The following is a 22,222-nucleotide window of genomic DNA, read 5'->3' as shown; positions in this document are numbered from 1 at the left end:
AGTCAGAGGGAGGGTGAGGATGAAGAGCAGAGGTGGAGCAGAGAGGCATTAGTGAAGATCACAGTTCACTTCCTGAGGAGAATGAAGCAGGAGGAGCTGGCTGAGCGTCTGCAGAGCAGTAAGAGGATTTCTCTAAAGATGTAACCTGCTGGATAAATGACACATTTACTGATGTCTCAGCTCACAGAACAACACATGTTCAAATACTCATTCTTTACAGAGTGGAAATGTTTGTTTACTGATGTTATTTCTTGTCTTCATTCAGAACTTCTTGCTGCAGTTTGTGTACGTAAAGTTAAATCTGCTCTGAAGAAGAAGTTCCAGTGTGTGTTTGAGGGGATTCCTAAAGCAGGAAACCCAACCCTTCTGAATCAGATCTACACAGAGCTCTACATCACAGAGGGAGGGACTGGAGAGGTCAATGATGAACATGAGGTCAGACAGATTGAAGAAGCATCCAGGAAAGCAGACAGAGCAGAAACATCCATCAGACAAGAAGACATCTTTAAACTCCCACCTGGAAGAGATGAACCAATCAGAGCAGTGATGACAAAGGGAGTGGCTGGCATTGGGAAAACAGTCTTAACACAGAAGTTCACTCTGGACTGGGCTGAAGGCAAAGCCAACCAGGACATCCAGCTCATGTTTCCATTCACTTTCAGAGAGCTGAATGTGCTGAAAGAGAAAAAGTTCAGCTTGGTGGAACTTGTTCATCACTTCTTTACTGAAACCAAAGAAGCAGGAATCTGCAGCTTTGAACAGTTCCAGGTTGTGTTCATCTTTGACGGTCTGGATGAGTGTCGACTTCCTCTGGACTTCCACAGCAAGGAGCCCCTGACTGATACTACAGAGTCCACCTCAGTGGATGTGCTGCTGACAAACCTCATCAGGGGGAACCTGCTTCCCTCTGCTCGCCTCTGGATAACCACACGGCCTGCAGCAGCCAATCAGATCCCTCCTGGCTGTGTTGGCATGGTGACAGAGGTCAGGGGGTTCACTGACCCACAGAAGGAGGAGTACTTCAGGAAGAGATTCATAGATGAGGAGCAGGCCAGCAGCATCATCTCCCACATCCAGACATCACGAAGCCTCCACATTATGTGCCACATCCCAGTCTTCTGCTGGATCACTGCTACAGTTCTGGAGGATGTGTTGGAAACCAGAGAGGGAGGAGAGCTGCCCAAGACCCTGACTGAGATGTACATCCACTTCCTGGTGGTTCAGGCCAAAGTGAAGAAGGTCAAGTATGATGGAGGAGCTGAGACAGATCCACACTGGAGTCCAGAGAGCAGGAAGGTGATTGAGTCTCTGGGAAAACTGGCTTTTGAGCAGCTGCAGAAAGGAAACCTGATCTTCTATGAATCAGACCTGACAGAGTGTGGCATCGATATCTCAGCAGCTTCAGTGTACTCAGGAGTGTTCACACAGATCTTTAAAGAGGAGAGACGGCTGTACCAGGAGAAGGTGTTCTGCTTCGTTCATCTGAGTGTTCAGGAGTTTCTGGCTGCTCTTCATGTCCATCTGACCTTCATCAAGTCTGGAGTCAACCTGATGGAAGAACAACAAACAACCTCTGTGTGGTTAAAAATATTTAACAAACCTAATCTAAAATATCTCCATCAGAGTTCTGTGGACAAGGCCTTACAGAGTCCAAATGGACACCTGGACCTGTTCCTCCGCTTCCTCCTGGGTCTTTCCCTGCAGACCAATCAGAGGCTCCTACGAGGCCTGCTGACACAGACAAGAAGTAGCTCACAGACCAATCAGGAAACAGTTTATTACATCAAGGAGAAGATCAGTGAGAATCTCTCTGTAGAGAGAAGCATCAATCTGTTCCACTGTCTGAATGAACTGAATGATCGTTCTCTGGTGGAGGAGATCCAACAGGCCCTGAGTTCAGGACGTCTCTCCACAGATAAACTGTCTCCTGCTCAGTGGTCAGCTCTGGTCTTCATCTTACTGTCATCAGGAAAACATCTGGATGTGTTTGACCTGAAGAAATACTCTGCTTCAGAGGAGGCTCTTCTGAGGCTGCTGCCAGTGGTCAAAGCCTCCAACAAAGCTGTGTAAGTACAGAGATAAATATGTTTTAAATACGCTGCTTACTTGTTAAAAGGAGAAAAAATAACAGTTATTTCTCATTAACTGAGAATTTTAATTTAAGAATTTAACTTTTAATTATTTTATAATTCATTATTTATTTACTTGCATATTTAGATTTTGAGGAATGTGTATGAATATACTCCTGCAGTTTATCAGAGAGAAAGTCACAGATTTATCTCATTATTCCCTCCCCAGGCTGAATGGCTGTAACCTCTCAGAGAGAAGCTGTGCAGCTCTGTCCTCAGCTCTCAGCTCCCAGTCCTCCAGTCTGACAGAACTGGACCTGAGTAACAACAACCTGCAGGATTCAGGGGTGAAGGAGCTGTCTGTTGGACTGCAGAGTCCAAAGTGTAACCTGGAAGCTCTCAGGTCAGGATTAATTCAGCTGTTCAACTGCTGATCATTTTAATTCTGCTTTACAGTCATGGATGAACAGCTGACCTGTTCAGGATGGTGTCTACTGTCGGTGTCTTTTCTCTCATAATCTGCCATTTGTGTTGTTTTCTGCAGCCTGTCGGGCTGTCTGATCACAGAGGAAGGCTGTGCTTCTCTGATCTCAGCTCTGACCTCCAACCCCTCCCATCTGAGAGAGCTGGACCTGAGCTACAACCATCCAGGAGACTCAGGAGTGAAGCAGCTATCAGCTGGACTGGAGGATCCACAGTGGAGGCTGGACACTCTCAGGTATGGAGAGGTCTGCTGCAGCATCACACAATGTTCTTCAGACCGTGCGTACAGATGTTTTCAGTGTAATTTAAGTCTGATCCGAAGTGGAGATGAAACTTCTGAAACATCCCATACTGTCCACGTACTTTCATCACTTATTTCCATAGCTTCAGACACAGTCCACTCCTTTTCCTTTCACCGCCTCATGAGCTGGTTAGAAGTGATGACGAGCAGCGAGGGAGGAGCAAACCTCTGTCAGGAGGAGGAGGAAATGTCTGCCAGCATTAGCCGGTGTCCCCTTAAAACAGCGTGGATCTGTCAGAATGATGGAGGTTTATCAGGTCATTTCTGAGATAAATGGGCCACAAAGAAAACATACATACCAGCAATCATCTGCTGGTTAATGCACAGCCTGTAAGGAAACATGTTCAGCAGATTCAGAGACTTTATTCATCCAGTTAAAGGGATATTTCTGTGTTTTTCAAGTGTGGCTGTGTGAAGGACTCATGAGCAGTCAGCATCTTCCTCAGTGTAGAACAATGTGTGTGGGAGAGCCATGTAATGTCCATGTATGCATGCTGAAAGAGACGGTGCTGCTCTGACCCTCCTCCTCCTTTCAGGGTGGAGCCTGCTGGAGAACGATGGCTGACACCAGGTCTGAGGAAGTGTAAGTGTGTTCTTCATCTGATTCATGACATCCAGCCAACTTCACACTGTCACATCACTCACTGATCAAAATGAACAGATCAATAACTGCAGCTGGATTGTGTTTGTTCTCTCCATCAGATTCCTGTCGACTCACCATCGACACAAACACAGTGAACAGAGGACTGAAACTATCTGACAACAACAGGAAGGTGACATATGTGGAGGAGGATCAGTCATATCCTGATCATCCAGACAGATTTGATGGCTGGTCTCAGCTGCTGTGTAGAAATGTTCTGACTGGTCGCTGTTACTGGGAGGTCGAGTGGAGAGGAGAGGTTGATATAGCAGTGAGTTACAGAGGAATCAGCAGGAGAGGAGACAGAGTCTGTGTGTTTGGATGCAATGATCAGTCCTGGTGTCTGTTCTGCTCTGATCGTTCTGGTTACTCTATCTGGCACAATAACAGAGAAACATCTATCTCCTCCTCCTCCTCCTCCTCCTCCTCCTCCTCTTCCTCCTTCTCTGTCTCTAACAGAGCAGCAGTGTATGTGGACCGTCCTGCTGGCACTCTGTCCTTCTACAGAGTCTCTTCTGACACACTGATCCACCTCCACACCTTCAACACCACATTCACTGAAGAACCTCTGCATCCTGGGTTTACAGTCTGGTTCTGTTCATCTGGTTCCTCAGTTTCTCTGTGTTGAGCATAAATAGTTTCCTCCTGTCAGAGAATCACTGTTGAACAGATAGTTCAGTCTGTACAAACTGTGACATCAGAGAGGAATCACTGAGCTACAATCAGCCGAGATGAATTTCCAACCTGCTGACAGATCTTCACTGGTTCTGCTGCAATGAGCAGAAGTTTGCTGAGCAGCCAGGGTTCATCCTGATGATGTGCAGTTATACTCTTATTATATCATCACTTCCACATAGCTCTGATGGGGGAATTTATCTGACTTTGATTATCCAATCAGCCCAGAGGTTGAAGTCCTGTTGGTCAGATGGCCCTGCTCTTGGTGAAGGCTTTAATTGGGATTAATTAGTTTCCAATGTTATTGGGCATTTGACCACACTGTGTGATTAAACATCTGAGCATCTGAATGAGGGGAATAGCCTTGGACCCTCCCACAGCTCTATAGTGGCTTTGTAGAACAGCTGCAAGACTCCAAGACTCTGTTGGGTTGTCCTTTGGTGGCAAGGGAGGCCAAAGCTTCCCCAAGAGCCCCCCCGAGCCTCTGCAGCATGGTGAAAGAGCTGTTCCATCTGGTCAATCTGCACCAGCTTCAGTACAGCCATCTCCACACGTGTTTGGACTGCACTGAGCTTTTTCTTGTCAGTGGTGCTAGATTTGAAGTAACTCACCACCTTGATGGCCTGGGTTCAGATTGCCTCCACTTTGGGGCTTATGCTAAATATTTCTTAAACACCAGGTGGAGAACATGAGCAAAACAATAAATGTGTCTAATACCCAGCTGGTTGAGACCTGCAGCAATGCTGTGGCCCCATCTGTGATCACAGCAGGGACCCCGTCTGTAATGCACCTCTCAGGTGCCTCTAGTTGCATCAGCTGAGTTGCTGCTGCGTGTGACACAGATGACCTTTGAACTCCTTAAAGGACCGTGTTAAGTTCTAATTTGTCCAACAACGAATGGACTGTAACAGCAAAGCACACATCCATAATGATTGAAGGTCCACATATCTGCAGTGAGACTAACTGTTAGGGTCTGTTTCTTCTTGGTCTTTTCATAACATACGTCCACCGGGGGCTTCAAGGCCTTTCTACCCTGAAGGGTATAAGAATGATATAAGCGGGGTCAAGGATGCTTAAACCTTCTAAAGCCCCCATCTTCAACCACAGAAAATGGCCGGCCATCCTTCACTATAGTTTCAACACTTTCCATTAAAAGTTACTGTCCTGGTCTGTGAGTTTTTGAGTTTTGGTTTCTTTGACGGATTCTTCATTTGATTCAGTTTTCTGCCTTAGTTCAGCTCCTTTTGTGTCTTTAATATCTTTTCTGCTTTAACTCCTCTGGACTCTGTCTTTGCTGTTAGTGAGTCTCTAAGATTATTTCTCATGCTGTTTCCTGCCATTGTCCCTAGATGTCCTCAGTTGCCTTCTTTCACCATGTTACCGCCTGCTCCTTGTGATCATTACTCACCTGCATCCACCCATCCAATCATCCCTCCCAGTATATCTGCTCCTGGGTTTTTGTTCTATCCAGGTCCTTGGTCACCCTGCCTTAGCTTGCTGCTGTAGCAGCCTTTGTCATTCAGTCCTGTGTCTGAGCTTCTGCTCTGTTGCCATTAAAATGTAATAAATAAGATGGTTAAAGGCCTTTCTAAACCCTTCCTTTGTTAAATCATGTTGTTGGGGAATGTGCTCGTTTTCATTACTGTGGTGTAATAGGTCACATGACCTGTGGCATTATGGGTCAGATCCAACATGGACGCTGAGGGAGGAAACACGTCTCCAACGTGATCTGATTCTGCACGAGGTCCACAACACTGTAAATGAGCACGATTGTTTTCTGATTCATTCTGAGTATGTGATGCTGACGTGTTTTTGGGGCTGTTACGATGGTGGAAACTAGCATGAGGCTGACAAAGAGATGAAAGATGCATTCATTCAGCCTGAATGTGTTATTTTTATAGTTTTCACGATGCCCTCTGAAGAGAGAAGAGAGACCAAATAAAGCTTTAATAAAGACATCTGGATGATGTTTCATTGGACCTGTGCAGCTACAGTTACCTTTGATCATGTGTTTAATATGTTGTTACCTGACATCATTGTAAATGAGGGCAAGCCCTCAATGACTTTGTGAACTGCTAATAAATTTATATTATTGGGTGTTTTATGCATTTAATTTCAGTCACACACACACTGAGCTGCTTTGCCTGGCTGCAGGGACTGGTTACTGACAGCAGGCTGGATGCTGCTTTTGGTCTTTGCTCCATTTCTTCCAACAAAGATCTGGAATACTGATGAGTCTGACCACAGTACACGTTTCCACCGTGTGACGGTCCATCCCAGACACCTCCGAGCCCAGAGAAGTGGACGCCACCTCTGGACGAGGTTAACATCAGTAACGTATAATAACTATAGTAACTATAGTAATAACTTGATTAATACTCATAAAAGTAACGCCATGTATAAGCCGAATGTCAAATCGTGAGACAAACATTAGTGGATTTAATCTTCCGTCCTCTCGGCACGTTATCCAAGTTGTTTTTCAACTTCCTTGTAACGTAGCCGTTTTGCTAATGGAAGTTCGGCCTGTAATACCGTTGCTGTACATACCAGCATTGTGTGGCGACGCTGGGGATATTAGTGATGTGACAGAATCAGAAGACCAATAGTAACTTATTTATTTGTTTATTTGCCGTATAAACTCTGCCGATTTCTCGGGAAAAGCCTTAAAATGTGAAAGAATTGTTTTTGCATTTATTGTCCGTCAGTGCAATAGTAATTCGTCGGCTATCTGTGGCTTGTTCCTCCCCCCTGATAATGGAGCCTGGTTATGTGTGTCACGCTGCGTGGTGCGAGAGGGAGGACCCAAATGCGGACTTTAAAAAAAACAAACAGATTTATTCACAAAACAAAAAGCACAAGGCAAGAGCCAAGGACGCAGCTGAGGATATCAAAAAACCTAATACTGCAGAAAAACTAAAGAAGACCGTGGCTATGGATAAATAAACAAGACTATGAAAAAAAAAAGAAACAAGACTTAACTTTGAGGCAAAACCAGACCTGAAAACCGTGGACGTGAATCATGAAAGGTAAGGTGAGGATTTTGCGATGACTGTGAGTGAACCTGGAAACTAAATACTGGGGAAGGTGATTGGTGACGAGGCGCAGCTGTGAAACAGAAAACAGGTGACTGGAGTGAAGCTAAGTGACAGGGGAAAAACATGACAAGAAATTAACCTGGAAACATGACAAAAGAAAACTTAAAACGTGACAAAAGAAAACTTAAAACGTGACAATGTGTTTGAGCAGAGCAGACAGATGTGTCCAGATGCATTAACCCTTGTGTTCTGTTCATATTTTTGTTACTCAGGCAATGTTTGCTGGTCTGCATTTTTTGGGTTTTTAATTCAACACAATCAAACAATTCTATAGTTTTTTGTGATTTTTGTGATTGTGATTGTGCTCTCAGGTCTCATGCACTGAGCCTGACTGTCACGCTTTTCGGTCTTTTGTCATTTTATTTTTACACCCAGAGAGCTATAAAACATAAGCACACAATCTTTCCTAACACATTTTAATTGGTTAGTACCTTTTTTTTTTCTTTTTTAGATATTTGCTGTCCATTTAAAAACATTTCCTTTGTGTGTTGTAGCTGAACAGATGAACACGACACATATTTTATTTGGATCTTTATGTTTATTAGCATGTCAGAATACAGATGAAGTGCAGAGGATACATGAAGCTGCTGTTCTCAGTGACCACAGCTCATTAGGACTCATTGGATAAAAGCAGTTCAATCAATTCAATTCAGCTTTACTCATGTAGCGCACACTTACAGCAAATGTCATCTCAAGGTACTTCAATCATACGGTCCAATCAATACAATACAAACACAATAAGATAAGAAGATCCCATTGATTATATGATAAAACATCAGTATTTGTAAGTGAAAAGAAGCTGCTAACTGTGATATCAAACAGTCAGTAATGATGATATATCCATAAAAAAGCAGGAAAAGCAAAAACAATCTTTTCTTTTTCTTCAGGAAGCTGCAGCTTAATCAGTAATAGAATAGTTATTACAGTATAGGACAAACATCAGTCAATGTTGCATCTAAACCCCCAAGTCCAGCTCCAGCGCCAGCAGACTTAATAAATGAATTGTCCTCCTCTGCCTGTTTTCTTGCTAGTGTCAGATTCATACCTGGCTTTTCTTTTATAAGCTGCTCTGTTTCTTCTTTGATGGCCCTCTCAGCTTCCTGTAACATCTTATTGGTGAAGTAGCTTCCTCCATTTATCTGAACCATGGTGTTGATCTTCCTCAGCAGCTCTTTGACCTGAGAGGGATTCTTCTCTCTGTTGTTGAGGACATGATATCCTCCACCACACTGACGGATGAAGGCACGAAGAGCTGCATTATTTTCAATGAACGTTTCTATGTTGACCTTCTCTGCCTCCAGATCATCTCCATGGGTGAACAAGGCCATCGTGTAACGTGCCGCCTGTTCTCCAAAGATCTTCTGAATGAGTTCAACAGTTTTTTGTTCTTTTTCTGTGAATCTGTTGGGTTGGATCACAACCAGGAACACATGAGGACCAGGAGCAGCAAACGAGATGCATCTAACAAACTCTCTCTTCACTTCTTCCTTGTCTTTGGTGTCAAACAGACCTGGAGTATCAACCACAGCCACAGTTTGACCTTCAACCTCTGCTGTTTCTTTCTTACAAACCAATGTCAGTGAGGAAGGAGACAGTTTGGATTCAAAAGCATCTTTCCTTCCTAAGATGGTGTTTCCTGATGCACTCTTCCCAACTCTGGTTTTCCCAACGAGCACCATCCTGAGTCCTGGTTTGTTGGGCTCTGTTGGAAAATAACACATTATTCATGTTGATAACGACATTAGGATGTAAATGGAAAGTTTTATGAATTTTGAATCTTTGTGAGATTTATTCAGCTGTCTGCAGGTCAAAGTAGACGGCAATAAGGCGATGAACTCTAAAGTCAGAGTAAGAAAAAACATTTTAAACAGACATGACTCATTTTACCAGGAAACACCACAAAACAAAGATCAGAGGAAACTTTATTTAAGAGAACATTTCATGACAGGAAGTGGAGGGTGTGTCCTTAATGGCCCAAATCAGATGTTTGATGATCAACTTCTTCTTTGAGCAGCTGGTGATGCCACAGCATCATTAATAAATATATAGTCATCCATTTTCATCCAGAAGCTCTGAAAGGAAAATGTGGTCTTCTGTGTTCAGTGTTTGCTTCTGTAATTATCCTTTCAGCCACCAGAGGCAGTCTAACTGAACCACTGCCCTTTAATGTACCATCGACGGTCTGGACCAGGGACTGTTTTCTTCATCCCGCTCCCGCTGATTTTCTGACCATTACCGCCCGCTCCCGCAAAACTTTGAGAATTTATGATAATAGAAATGCATTGATTTTGTGTCTTCTCCCACAGGAGAAAACACGTCATTTTATAGGCTTATAGGTGTCTTAATAAAGAGATTCACGGACAATTGAGAAACTTCTCCAAATGTCAGACTTGCCTTGCTTTATCTTTATGCTGTAAAAACCTTCTTTGAGCTTCCTTTACACATAATTTATTGACATCCTGTCGCTAGGATACATCCCGCAGTGTTTGTTTTTTAGCCACCGTCCGCTCCCGCTGGACCAAATCCCAATGGAGCCCTCTAGCCTGGACCCAGGAAACCATGTACAGGTACATCGATAAATAAGTAGAGTTATTTACTAATGGAATTATTATATATTTAAAATCTTATATCACCTCCAGTCAAGTAAAAAAATTATTCCATCATCTTTTAATCCGGAGGTTTTACACATCAGGACACAATAAAACTCACCTGTTCCTCAGCTAAAACTCCAACCTCAGATCAACACATGACATATTACACTGTGTCATCAATTATGGAACAGAAACCGAGACAGAACACAGAAGCAGTGTGTGAAAAACTAAGTGAACCCTTACTGCTTCCACAGTAACAGCCAGGTGTCAGGAAAACACATAAAAGGTAGAATTATTAAAGATTAGCTAAAATACATGCTGATTCAGCATTCTGCTGCACTATTGTTTTTCTGTTTCCCTTTATTATTCCAACATCTTAGTTATTCAGTACGTTTTTTGTCTTTTAAAGCTGCAATTAAACACTATATTACAGTAGCATAAAGCTGAAATTAAACACTATATTACAGCAGCATAGAGCTGTAATTAAACACTATATTACAGCAGTATGAAGCTGTAATTAAACACTATCTTACAGCAGCATGAAGCTGTAATTAAACACTATATTACAGCAGCATAAAGCTGCAATTAAACACTATATTACAGCAGCATAAAGCTGAAATTAAACACTATATTACAGCAGTATGAAGCTATAATTAAACACTATATTACAGCAGTATGAAGCTATAATTAAACACTATATTACAGCAGCATAAAGCTGAAATTAAACACTATATTACAGCAGCATAAAGCTATAATTAAACACTATATTACAGCAGTATGAAGCTGTAATTAAACACTATCTTACAGCAGCATGAAGCTGTAATTAAACACTATATTACAGCAGCATGAAGCTGTAATTAAACACTATATTACAGCAGCATGAAGCTATAATTAAACACTATATTACAGCAGTATTAAGCTATAATTAAACACTATATTACAGCAGCATAAAGCTATAATTAAACACTATCTTACAGCAGCATGAAGCTGTAATTAAACACTATATTACAGCAGCATGAAGCTGTAATTAAACACTATATTACAGCAGCATGAAGCTGTAATTAAACACTATATTACAGCAGTATGAAGCTGTAATTAAACACTATATTACAGCAGCATAAAGCTGCAATTAAACACTATATTACAGCAGTATGAAGCTATAATTAAACACTATATTACAGCAGTATGAAGCTGTAATTAAACACTATATTACAGCAGCATAAAGCTGCAATTAAACACTATATTACAGCAGTATGAAGCTGTAATTAAACACTATCTTACAGCAGCATGAAGCTGTAATTAAACACTATATTACAGCAGCATAAAGCTGCAATTAAACACTATATTACAGCAGCATAAAGCTGCAATTAAACACTATATTACAGCAGCATAAAGCTGTAATTAAACACTATATTACAGCAGTATGAAGCTATAATTAAACACTATATTACAGCAGTATGAAGCTATAATTAAACACTATATTACAGCAGCATAAAGCTGCAATTAAACACTATATTACAGCAGCATAAAGCTGTAATTAAACACTATATTACAGCAGTATGAAGCTATAATTAAACACTATATTACAGCAGTATGAAGCTATAATTAAACACTATATTACAGCAGCATAAAGCTGAAATTAAACACTATATTACAGCAGCATAAAGCTATAATTAAACACTATCTTACAGCAGCATGAAGCTGTAATTAAACACTATATTACAGCAGCATGAAGCTATAATTAAACACTATATTACAGCAGTATTAAGCTATAATTAAACACTATATTACAGCAGCATAAAGCTATAATTAAACACTATCTTACAGCAGCATGAAGCTGTAATTAAACACTATATTACAGCAGTATGAAGCTGTAATTAAACACTATATTACAGCAGCATGAAGCTGTAATTAAACACTATCTTACAGCAGCATGAAGCTGTAATTAAACACTATATTACAGCAGTATGAAGCTGTAATTAAACACTATATTACAGCAGTATTAAGCTATAATTAAACACTATATTACAGCAGCATAAAGCTATAATTAAACACTATCTTACAGCAGCATGAAGCTGTAATTAAACACTATATTACAGCAGCATGAAGCTGTAATTAAACACTATCTTACAGCAGCATGAAGCTGTAATTAAACACTATATTACAGCAGCATAAAGCTATAATTAAACACTATCTTACAGCAGCATGAAGCTGTAATTAAACACTATATTACAGCAGTATGAAGCTGTAATTAAACACTATATTACAGCAGCATAAAGCTGCAATTAAACACTATATTACAGCAGTATGAAGCTGTAATTAAACACTATATTACAGCAGCATAAAGCTGAAATTAAACACTATATTACAGCAGCATAAAGCTATAATTAAACACTATATTACAGCAGCATGAAGCTGTAATTAAACACTATATTACAGCAGTATGAAGCTGTAATTAAACACTATATTACAGCAGCATGAAGCTGTAATTAAACACTATATTACAGCAGTATGAAGCTATAATTAAACACTATATTACAGCAGTATGAAGCTATAATTAAACACTATATTACAGCAGTATGAAGCTATAATTAAACACTATATTACAGCAGCATGAAGCTGTAATTAAACACTATATTACAGCAGCATGAAGCTGTAATTAAACACTATATTACAGCAGCATGAAGCTGTAATTAAACACTATATTACAGCAGCATGAAGCTGTAATTAAACACTATATTACAGCAGTATGAAGCTGTAATTAAACACTATATTACAGCAGTATGAAGCTGTAATTAAACACTATATTACAGCAGCATGAAGCTATAATTAAACACTATATTACAGCAGCATGAAGCTGTAATTAAACACTATATTACAGCAGTATGAAGCTGTAATTAAACACTATATTACAGCAGCATAAAGCTGCAATTAAACACTATATTACAGCAGTATGAAGCTGTAATTAAACACTATATTACAGCAGTATGAAGCTAAACACTAAATTACAGCAGCATAAAGCAGTAAATGTACTTACGTGACATTTTGCTTGCCATGTTCGTAGTTTTCAGCCTGTTTCTCTGTGACAATGACTGTAACTGTAGACGTCTGTAACTGTAGACGTCCTGAAGCTGATTAATTTCCTTCTCCCAGCTCTGTGTTATATCTGCATCCAGCCCCTCCCTCTGTGCCTCCGCCTCATACAGATATTGAAACTAATTCTGGACTCAGAACAACAGCAGCACAAAATAACTTCATGATGAAGACAACCTCACAAACCGCAAACAGCATGTAAACAACATACTTTGATTCAGAAAGTTTTTTCAAACATCAGTGGATTGGATGAAAGTCAAACTGTGGACTGAATGTCATGAAACAGCCCTTTAATGACAGTTAAACACCTGCACACTGCATTCCTCACAGGTGACAACGACTCAGAAAGTTTGCCAAATGTCTAAAGACATGTTGGGGCCTGAGACAAGGATGTCTTCAAATCTTCAAATGCTTTTTCTGTATCAGGAGTCCAAGTTAATTTACCATGTGCATTTAATTTTTTAATTCTTTTTTGTATTCTCATAGACCATTAAAGAAAGGGGCGCCTGCTTTTTTTGAATAGTTAGGGATGTCTGTAGTGACTGCAATGTACATAATCCACCATCATCTTCAAAAGCCGCATATTTCACATTCAATACTTAGTAATAATAAGTATAACTGTTTAGTGGTCCTGGCCTCTTCAAGTGGCCGCGATGTTGTTTGATGTTTTTGTGTTTGGTTTCGTCAGCCATACTGACTGAGTTTTACCTGTTCTGGAGGTTGAATAAACAGCACAGTCAACCCCGTCTCACAGCAAAATTTGTAATAGCTGCGTTGGTCCACAAGGAAAAACGTAGTATTGTCACAATTTGGCCCCCAAAATTGGTGGGTTCAGGAGGCTGTTATCAACCATTTCTATCAGTGGGCCGGATCTGCATAAATAAAACGTTAAAAGCATACTTTATGGAAGATGTGATTTTTTTGTCATCACAACTCGTAGACAAGGACTTCACATTCCCTCAAGTGGCCTTTTTTCTTTGTTTTGGATTGCCACTACAACTCCCGGCTGGGGCTTTTCTTTGAGGAATCTGCATGTTCTCCCCGTGTATGCGTGGGTTCTCTCCGGGTACTCCGGCTTCCTCCCATCGTCCAAAACCTTCAGTCTACACCAGCCCAAATCAAAAATTATGAACATGATGAAGTAAATCAGCAATACCTTGAAGGTTCTCTCTGACCTAAAATGAAAAAGAAAATCCAAAGGTTTGATTTCATCCAGGCTGAACAATCAAATGGTCTGAGAAACTAGACCTGAAAGACCAAACAGAGGTGAAAATGAAACTTTGTTGAAAGACAAATTGAAAGACATTTTTGTCAGTGTGAAGATTATAAATGAGTCCTGCCTTGAAATATTGACCTCTGAACCCTGACTTCAGTGCAATATGTAAGGCTTGTTAATCATTAACAGAAGAGACTAAGGATATGGGACCAACTGTTATAGAGAGCTCTTGATATCAGCTATGTGACTATACACACAACTGCATATTTAAAATCTGATTACATTAATGGTGTAAGGTCCTAACAAGGTCCTAACAGTTCCTAACAAGGTCCTAAAAATTCCTAACAATGTCAGAACAATTCCTAACAAGGTCCTAACAAGGTCCTAACAATTCCTAATAAGGTCCTAACAGTTCCTAACAAGGTCCTAATAATTCCTAACAAGGTCCGAACAATTCCTAACAAGGTCCTAACAATTTCTAACAAGGTCCTCATAAGGTCCTAAAAATTCCTAACAAGGTCCTAATAATTCCTAACAAGGTCCTAACAATTCCTAACAAGGTCCTAACAAGGTCCTCATAAGGTCCGAACAATTCCTAACAAGGTCCTAACAAGGTCCTAACAAGGTCCGAACAATTCCTAACAAGGTCCTAACAATTTCTAACAAGGTCCTCATAAGGTCCTAAAAATTCCTAACAAGGTGCTAACAATTCCTAACAAGGTCTGAACAATTCCCAACAAGGTCTGAACAATTCCCAACAAGGTCCTAACAGTTCCTAACAAGGTCCTAATAATTCCTAACAAGGCCCCAACAAGGTCCGAACATGGTCCTAACAAGGTGCAAACAATTGCTAACAAGGTCCGAACAATTCCTAACAAGGTCCTAACAATTTCTAACAAGGTCCTCATAAGGTCCTAAAAATTCCTAACAAGGTGCTAACAATTCCTAACAAGGTCCTAACAATTCCTAACAAGGTCTGAACAATTCCCAACAAGGTCCTAACAGTTCCTAACAAGGTCCTAATAATTCCTAACAAGGCCCCAACAAGGTCCGAACATGGTCCTAACAAGGTGCAAACAGTTCCTAACAAGGTCCTCATAAGGTCCTAACAAGTTCCGAACAATTCCTAACAAGGTCCGAACAATTCCTAACAAGGTCCTTACAATTCCTATAAAGGTCCTTACAATTCCTATAAAGGTCCTTACAATTCCTAACAAGGTCCGAACAATTCCCAACAAGGTCCTAACAATTCCTATAAAGGTCCTTACAATTCCTATAAAGGTCCTTACAATTCCTAACAAGGTCCGAACAATTCCCAACAAGGTCCTAACAGTTCCTAACAAGGTCCTAATAATTCCTAACAAGGCCCCAACAAGGTCCTAACAAGGTCCTCATAAGGTCCTAACAAGGTGCTAACCATTCCCAACAAGGTCCTAACACACGAAATAATGCATGAGGAATGCTGTTATTTAAACTGCAGAGAGACGATGAGAACAAGAAAAAACTGGATTCACTAGGTGAAGCTGAACGGGGGTAGATTTTATTGTAAGCCACAACCTGTGTTTGTGTGATGGAAAATGTTTTTGCTCCACCATAGGAATGTGCTGGGTTTTTTTTCCTGTAAGTGAAGTTTCCTGGTTGCATCGGCTGCTTGTAAGTCAAACCTTCTTCTGTTTCTTTATGTTTTCCTTCCAAGCAGCCGTGCTTTCTTCTAATATTTTAAAAATAACATGACACATCACCCCTGTGTTTAACCTGGACCTTGGGACAACCAGAAACATCTGATCAGCGGATCTCAGTGGGTAGAAGGGGCTAACCCATTTAAACACTTGAAACACTAAAAACGAGATCTTAAAATACACTTTAACACCAACTGGGGGCCAGTGCAGAGCAGCTGTTCTGTTGTTTGCTTACTGGGCTGCACAACTGACCTACAGCACAGCAAGACTTAATGATCACAAATGTAGGAAATCAGTGAAATATACACAAACTTCTAAGATCCAAGTGTTTTACAGCCTGTTTTAACTGTGTGTGTGCATTGTGATGTCTTCCAGAGAAGCTGACCTGTTCTTCCATCAAATCACGTGACACACACCAGTCAATGCCAACTGACTGATGAAATACCTTTGTGGCAGCAGAGCAACAACAACGGTTGGTCGATTAAAGAATCTGTCTCAGAGTGATCAGGTTCAGAGTTTGCATGGAAACATGTTAAATGTGTTAGACAGTAGTTGCGTAAAACACTTTAAAAGGTCCACGTCTGATCACTGACTTGTAGATTTGGACTTTTAAACAGTTTTTCATCAATTTTCTGCTCAGGATTTTAAGGTCAGGTCTAAAATAATGAATCTGGAATGAAGGGAGTATTGAGTCCAAAAGGCAAGCAAAACAAAACCCCCCTGATACTGGAACGCTCTTATCTAAACTGCAGAGAGACGATGAGAACAAGAAAAACTGGATTCACTCGGTGAAGCTGAACGGGGGTAGATTTTATCTTAAACCACTTCCCTGTGTTTGTGTGATGGAAGATGTTTTCCTCCTCCACAGGAATGTGCTGGGTTTTTTTTTCTGTGTGAGGTTTCCTGGTTGCATCGGCTGCTTGTGCAGCTGAGGTGGTCTAAGTCAGCAGGTAATACTCTTACCTGTTCCGTGCACATTTCCCACCTTTGTATGTATAAGTACTCATGTAAGTTCAGACTTCTTCAGAGTTTCCAGCCTAGCGCTGTTACTCTCCTTCATGACGTACAATGAAACTTTGTTCGCCTTTTGCCCACCTTCACTGCTGTTTCAGTGACCAAGAGGACCTGGAACGGCCCGATGTGGATACAGTGAATCCAGTTTTTCTTGTTCTCATCGTCTCTGTGCAGTTTAAATAACAGCTTTCCAGTATCAGGGGTGCTTTGTTTTGCTTGCCTTTTTGACTCAATCCCCCCTGTCAATGTTTCAGCCTGTGGTCCTGAATGAGCACCCAGTCTCCTGGCTGCAGATGATGTCGGAGCACCGTGGCTGGCACAGGGAGTATAGCCTCGTACTGGTCAGTGGTCAGGGCAGGTCTCACTGGACCTACGCTGGTAGACGGGGGTCTTCCAAACACTATTTCAAAGGGACTAAGACCATGTTTATTTCTATTTCAAATGCGCAATGAGAAAAGCACCAGTGGGAGGGCTTTCACCCAAGATAGCCCAGTGTCTTAACAACACTTGGCCAGTTTAGTTTTTATGGTGCCATTCTCCCGCTCCACTGCACCTGCAGACTGTGGATGATAAGAACATTGATGCTTAATGATAAAAACCCCAAAAAGTATTGTGAAATTTCATCAAGAGCTCGTTTAGCAAACACAGGCCCATGATCACTGCTTATGAGCCTTGGTATTCCCCAGCATGGTATATCGTGAACCAGGACTATCTTTATCAACATTCTTACATGCCTCTGTGAGAGCAACCAACTCTGCTGCTTGTGCTGAAAAATGTCAAGGAAGTCTCCCACTAACAAGCGTGTTATGTGATGTTTCTACAGCAAAACTAACCTGGCTTGCAGCTTAGCCATCAAGAAACAACTCTAAGTCTGCATTAGGGAGGGGCGTATCTATCAGATCTGGTCATTGGGTACATATTTGCTGCAGTATCCCAACACAGTCATGTGGTTCCCCATCATCTGCTGTAGGAAGAAGAGTTGCAGGATTCAAGACATCACAGTGTTTCATCTCAACGTTAGGTAGTTAAAGTAATGTGCTATGATATCTAAGCAACCTCTGTGCAGACAAATGTGATGTTTCCTCAGCATGTAAGATGTGAGAAACGAGGACTCGACAATATCCCGTGATGTTAACAATGCTTTTTCGACTACAGCTACTGCCCTCAAACAATGAGGGAGACCAGCAGCAAAAGGATCGAGCTTAGAAGAGAAATAAGCAAGTTTACCTTCATGAGGCTGGCACAAGACAAACATCGTAAATCCAGTTTTTTGATCCACAAATTGGGTAAGCGGCAAATCGGGTCTAGGCAGGCCCAAGGTTGGGGCCTGAGACAAGGATGTCTTCAAATCTTCAAATCATTTTTCTGTATCAGGAGTCCAAGTAGTTTACCACGTGTATTTAATTTTTTAATTCTTTTTTGTATTCTCATGGACCATTAAAGAAAGGGGCGCCTGCTTTTTTGAATAGTTAGAGATTCACTGCCTCCAATAAGACGTCTGTAGTGACTGCAATGTACATAATCCACCAACATCTTCAAAAGCCGCGTATTTCACATTCAATACTTAGTAATAATAAGGATAACTGTTTAGTAGTCCTGGCCTCTTCAAGTGGCCGCGATGTTGTTTGATGTTTTTGTGTTTGGTTTCGTCAGCCATACTGAATGAGTTTTACCTGTTGTGGAGGTTGAATTAACAGTACAGTCAACCCTGTCTCACAGCAAAATTTGTAATAGCTGCGTTGGTCCACAAGGAAAAACATAGTATTGTCACAATTTGGTCCTCAAAATTGGTGGGTTCAGGAGGCTGTTATCAACCATTTCTATCAGTGGGCCGGATCTGCATAAATAAAACGTTAAAAGCATACTTTATGGAAGATGTGATTTTTTTGTTATCACAACTCGTAGACAAGCAATTCAAATTCCCTCAAGTGGCCTTTTTTTTGTTTTGGATTGCCACTACAACTCCCGGCTGGGGCCTTTCTGTGTGGAATCTGCATGTTCTGAGAATCTGAGAAACTAGACCTGAAAGACCAAACAGAGGTGAAAATGAAACTTTGTTGAAAGACAAAGTGAAAGACATTTTTGTCAGTGTGAAGATTTTAAATGAGTCCTGCCTTGAAATATTGACCTCTGAACCCTGACTTCAGTGTAATATAGAAGGCTTGTTAATCATTAACAGAAGAGGCTACAGATATGGGACCAACTGTTATAGAGAGCTCTTGACTTCATCTATGTGGCTATACACACAACTGCATATTTAAAATCTGATCACATGAATGTATTTTTCACCCCTGTAAATCTCTCCTTGTACTCTCAATTTAGTAGTTACAACTCCAAATTATAAGAATATAATTATAAAAGACCAATTTTAAAAGAAACTACAATTTCCTTGTGCCGTGCTATGCATGTACTGAATATATCAAACATCTAGTGCAGCCGAATTAGTAATCACACTTCATGTGTATGATTGACATTTTAAAAAAAAATAAAGATGTTGGTTTATGTTAGATATTCTAACTGTTATTGTAGAAATGTGATTTCGCACACAGCCCCTGATGTACTAGATTCATTTATTCTCGTTGCTACATCAACTTCTCGCCGGCAGAAGTTCCCTGGCTTGTGTTTCTCCCTTTTGCCCTCAGCGACTGGATTAATCGTTCCTAACAATTCCTAACAAGGTCCAAACAGAGTCCTAACAATTCCTAACAAAGTCCTAACAATTACTAACAAGGTCCTCATAAGGTCCTAACAATTCCTAACAAGGACCAAACAGGGTCCTAACAATTCCTAACAAGGTCCTAAATATTCCAAACAAGGTCAAAACAGAGTCCTAACAATACCTAACAAAGTCCTAACAATTACTAACAAGGTCCTCATAAGGTCCTAACAATTACTAACAAGGTCCTCATAAGGTCCTAACAATTATTAACAAGGTCCTCGTAAGGTCCTAACAATTCCTAACAAGGACCAAACAGGGTCCTAACAATTCCTAACAAGGTCCTAACAATTACTAACAAGGTCCTCATAAGGTCCTAACAATTCTTAACAAGGTCCTAACAATTCCTAACAAGGTCCTAACAATTTCTAACAAGGTCCTCATAAGGTCCTAAAAATTCCTAACAAGGTCCTAATAATTCCTAACAAGGTCCTAACAATTCCTAACAAGGTCCTAACAAGGTCCTAACAAGGTCCGAACAATTCCTAACAAGGTCCTAACAATTTCTAACAAGGTCCTCATAAGGTCCTAAAAATTCCTAACAAGGTGCTAACAATTCCTCACAAGGTCCGAACAATTCCTAACAAGGTCCTCATAAGGTCCTAAAAATTCCTAACAAGGTCCTTACAATTCCTAACAAGGTCTGAACAATTCCCAACAAGGTCCTAACAGTTCCTAACAAGGTCCTAATAATTCCTAACAAGGTCCGAACATGGTCCTAACAAGGTGCAAACAATTTCTAACAAGGTCCGAACAATTCCTAACAAGGCCCCAACAAGGTCCTAACAAGGTCCTAACAAGGTCCTAACAGTTCCTAACAAGGTCCTAACATTCCTAACAAGGTCCTCATAAGGTCCTAACAAGGTCCGAACAATTCCTAACAAGGTCCGAACAATTCCTAACAAGGTCCGAACAATTCCTTACAAGGTCCTAACAATTCCTATAAAGGTCCTTACAATTCCTATAAAGGTCCTTACAATTCCTATAAAGGTCCTTACAATTCCTAACAAGGTCCTAATAATTCCTAACAAGGCCCCAACAAGGTCCTAACAAGGTCCTCATAAGGTCCTAACAAGGTCCTCATAAGGTCCTAACAAGGTGCTAACCATTCCTAACAAGGTCCTAACACACGAAATAATGCATGAGGAATGCTGTTATTTAAACTGCAGAGAGACGATGAGAACAAGAAAAAACTGGATTCACTAGGTGAAGCTGAACGGGGGTAGATTTTATTGTAAGCCACAACCTGTGTTTGTGTGATGGAAAATGTTTTTGCTCCACCATAGGAATGTGCTGGGGTTTTTTTCCTGTAAGTGAAGTTTCCTGGTTGCATCGGCTGCTTGTAAGTCAAACCTTCTTCTGTTTCTTTATGTTTTCCTTCCAAGCAGCCGTGCTTTCTTCTAATATTTTAAAAATAACATGACACATCACCCCTGTGTTTAACCTGGACCTTGGGACAACCAGAAGCATCTGATCAGCGGATCTCAGTGGGTAGAAGGGGCTAACCCATTTAAACACTTGAAACACTAAAAACGAGATCTTAAAATACACTTTAACACCAACTGGGGGCCAGTGCAGAGCAGCTGTTCTGTTGTTTGCTTACTGGGCTGCACAACTGACCTACAGCACAGCAAGACTTAATGATCACAAATGTAGGAAATCAGTGAAATATACACAAACTTCTAAGATCCAAGTGTTTTACAGCCTGTTTTAACTGTGTGTGTGCATTGTGATGTCTTCCAGAGAAGCTGACCTGTTCTTCCATCAAATCACGTGACACACATCAGTCAATGCCAACTGACTGATGAAATACCTTTGTGGCAGCAGAGCAACAACAACGGTTGGTCGATTAAAGACTCAGAGTGATCAGGTTCAGAGTTTGCTTGGAAACATGTTAAATGTGTTAGACAGTAGTTGCGTAAAACACTTTAAAAGGTCCACATCTGATCACTGAGTTGTAGATTTGGACTTTTAAACAGTTTTTCATCAATTTTCTGCTCAGGATTTTAAGGTCAGGTCTAAAATAATGAATCTGGAATGAAGGGAGTATTGAGTCCAAAAGGCAAGCAAAACAAAACACCCCTGATACTGGAACGCTCTTATCTAAACTGCAGAGAGACGATGAGAACAAGAAAAACTGGATTCACTCGGTGAAGCTGAACGGGGGTAGATTTTATCTTAAACCACTTCCCTGTGTTTGTGTGATGGAAGATGTTTTCCTCCTCCACAGGAATGTGCTGGGTTTTTTTTTCTGTGTGAGGTTTCCTGGTTGCATCGGCTGCTTGTGCAGCTGAGGTGGTCTAAGTCAGCAGGTAATACTCTTACCTGTTCCGTGCACATTTCCCACCTTTGTATGTATAAGTACTCATGTAAGTTCAGACTTCTTCAGAGTTTCCAGCCTAGCGCTGTTACTCTCCTTCATGACGTACAATGAAACTTTGTTCGCCTTTTGCCCACCTTCACTGCTGTTTCAGTGACCAAGAGGACCTGGAACGGCCCGATGTGGATACAGTGAATCCAGTTTTTCTTGTTCTCATCGTTCTCATCAGCTTTCCAGTATCAGGGGTGCTTTGTTTTGCTTGCCTTTTTGACTCAATCCCCCCTGTCAATGTTTCAGCCTGTGGTCCTGAATGAGCACCCAGTCTCCTGG

The 22,222-nt window shown here is 40.9% G+C and overlaps 3 protein-coding genes across 3 annotated transcripts in view; 1 reads left to right on the top strand and 2 right to left on the bottom strand.

Moving 5' to 3' along the window:
* Positions 1-22,222, bottom strand: part of LOC140280011 (NLR family CARD domain-containing protein 3-like) — an 82,991-nt gene that overhangs the window by 41,549 nt on the left and 19,220 nt on the right. The window lies entirely within an intron of this gene.
* On the top strand, positions 196-4,121 carry LOC140280244 (NLR family CARD domain-containing protein 3-like). The gene is made up of 5 exons (XM_072375547.1): positions 196-2,066; positions 2,299-2,472; positions 2,614-2,787; positions 3,390-3,436; positions 3,556-4,121. Exons 1-5 carry the CDS (start codon positions 196-198, stop codon positions 4,119-4,121), a joined length of 2,832 nt encoding a protein of 943 aa, XP_072231648.1.
* Positions 5,632-12,935, bottom strand: LOC140280243 (GTPase IMAP family member 9-like). Its single transcript, XM_072375546.1, has 4 exons — positions 12,892-12,935; positions 8,309-8,965; positions 5,812-5,867; positions 5,632-5,712 (listed from the first exon to the last, which is right to left on the bottom strand). Exons 1-4 carry the CDS (start codon positions 12,908-12,910, stop codon positions 5,632-5,634), a joined length of 813 nt encoding a protein of 270 aa, XP_072231647.1. The 5' UTR covers positions 12,911-12,935.

Source organism: Leuresthes tenuis, unplaced genomic scaffold (assembly GCF_036924035.1).
Source record: "Leuresthes tenuis unplaced genomic scaffold, fLeuTen1.0.hap1 SCAF_21, whole genome shotgun sequence".
In the NCBI taxonomy this organism is placed as follows: Eukaryota; Metazoa; Chordata; class Actinopteri; order Atheriniformes; family Atherinopsidae; genus Leuresthes; species Leuresthes tenuis.
The sequence above is the reverse complement of the archived record's forward strand: the minus strand, read 5'-3'. Positions and strand labels throughout refer to the sequence as shown.

Coding starts and splice junctions, on each gene's coding strand:
- LOC140280244 (XM_072375547.1), top strand. CDS start 196: ATGTTCAAATACTCATTCTTTACAGAGTGGAAATGTTTGTTTACTGAT. Junction 2,473..2,613: donor TGTAACCTGGAAGCTCTCAG/GTCAGGATTAAT, acceptor TGTTTTCTGCAG/CCTGTCGGGCTGTCTGATCA. Junction 2,788..3,389: donor TGGAGGCTGGACACTCTCAG/GTATGGAGAGGT, acceptor TCCTCCTTTCAG/GGTGGAGCCTGCTGGAGAAC.
- LOC140280243 (XM_072375546.1), bottom strand. Junction 5,868..8,308: donor GCTTATAAAAGAAAAGCCAG/GTATGAATCTGA, acceptor TTCCTCCCTCAG/CGTCCATGTTGGATCTGACC. Junction 5,713..5,811: donor ATGTGACCTATTACACCACA/GTAATGAAAACG, acceptor TAATGGCAACAG/AGCAGAAGCTCAGACACAGG.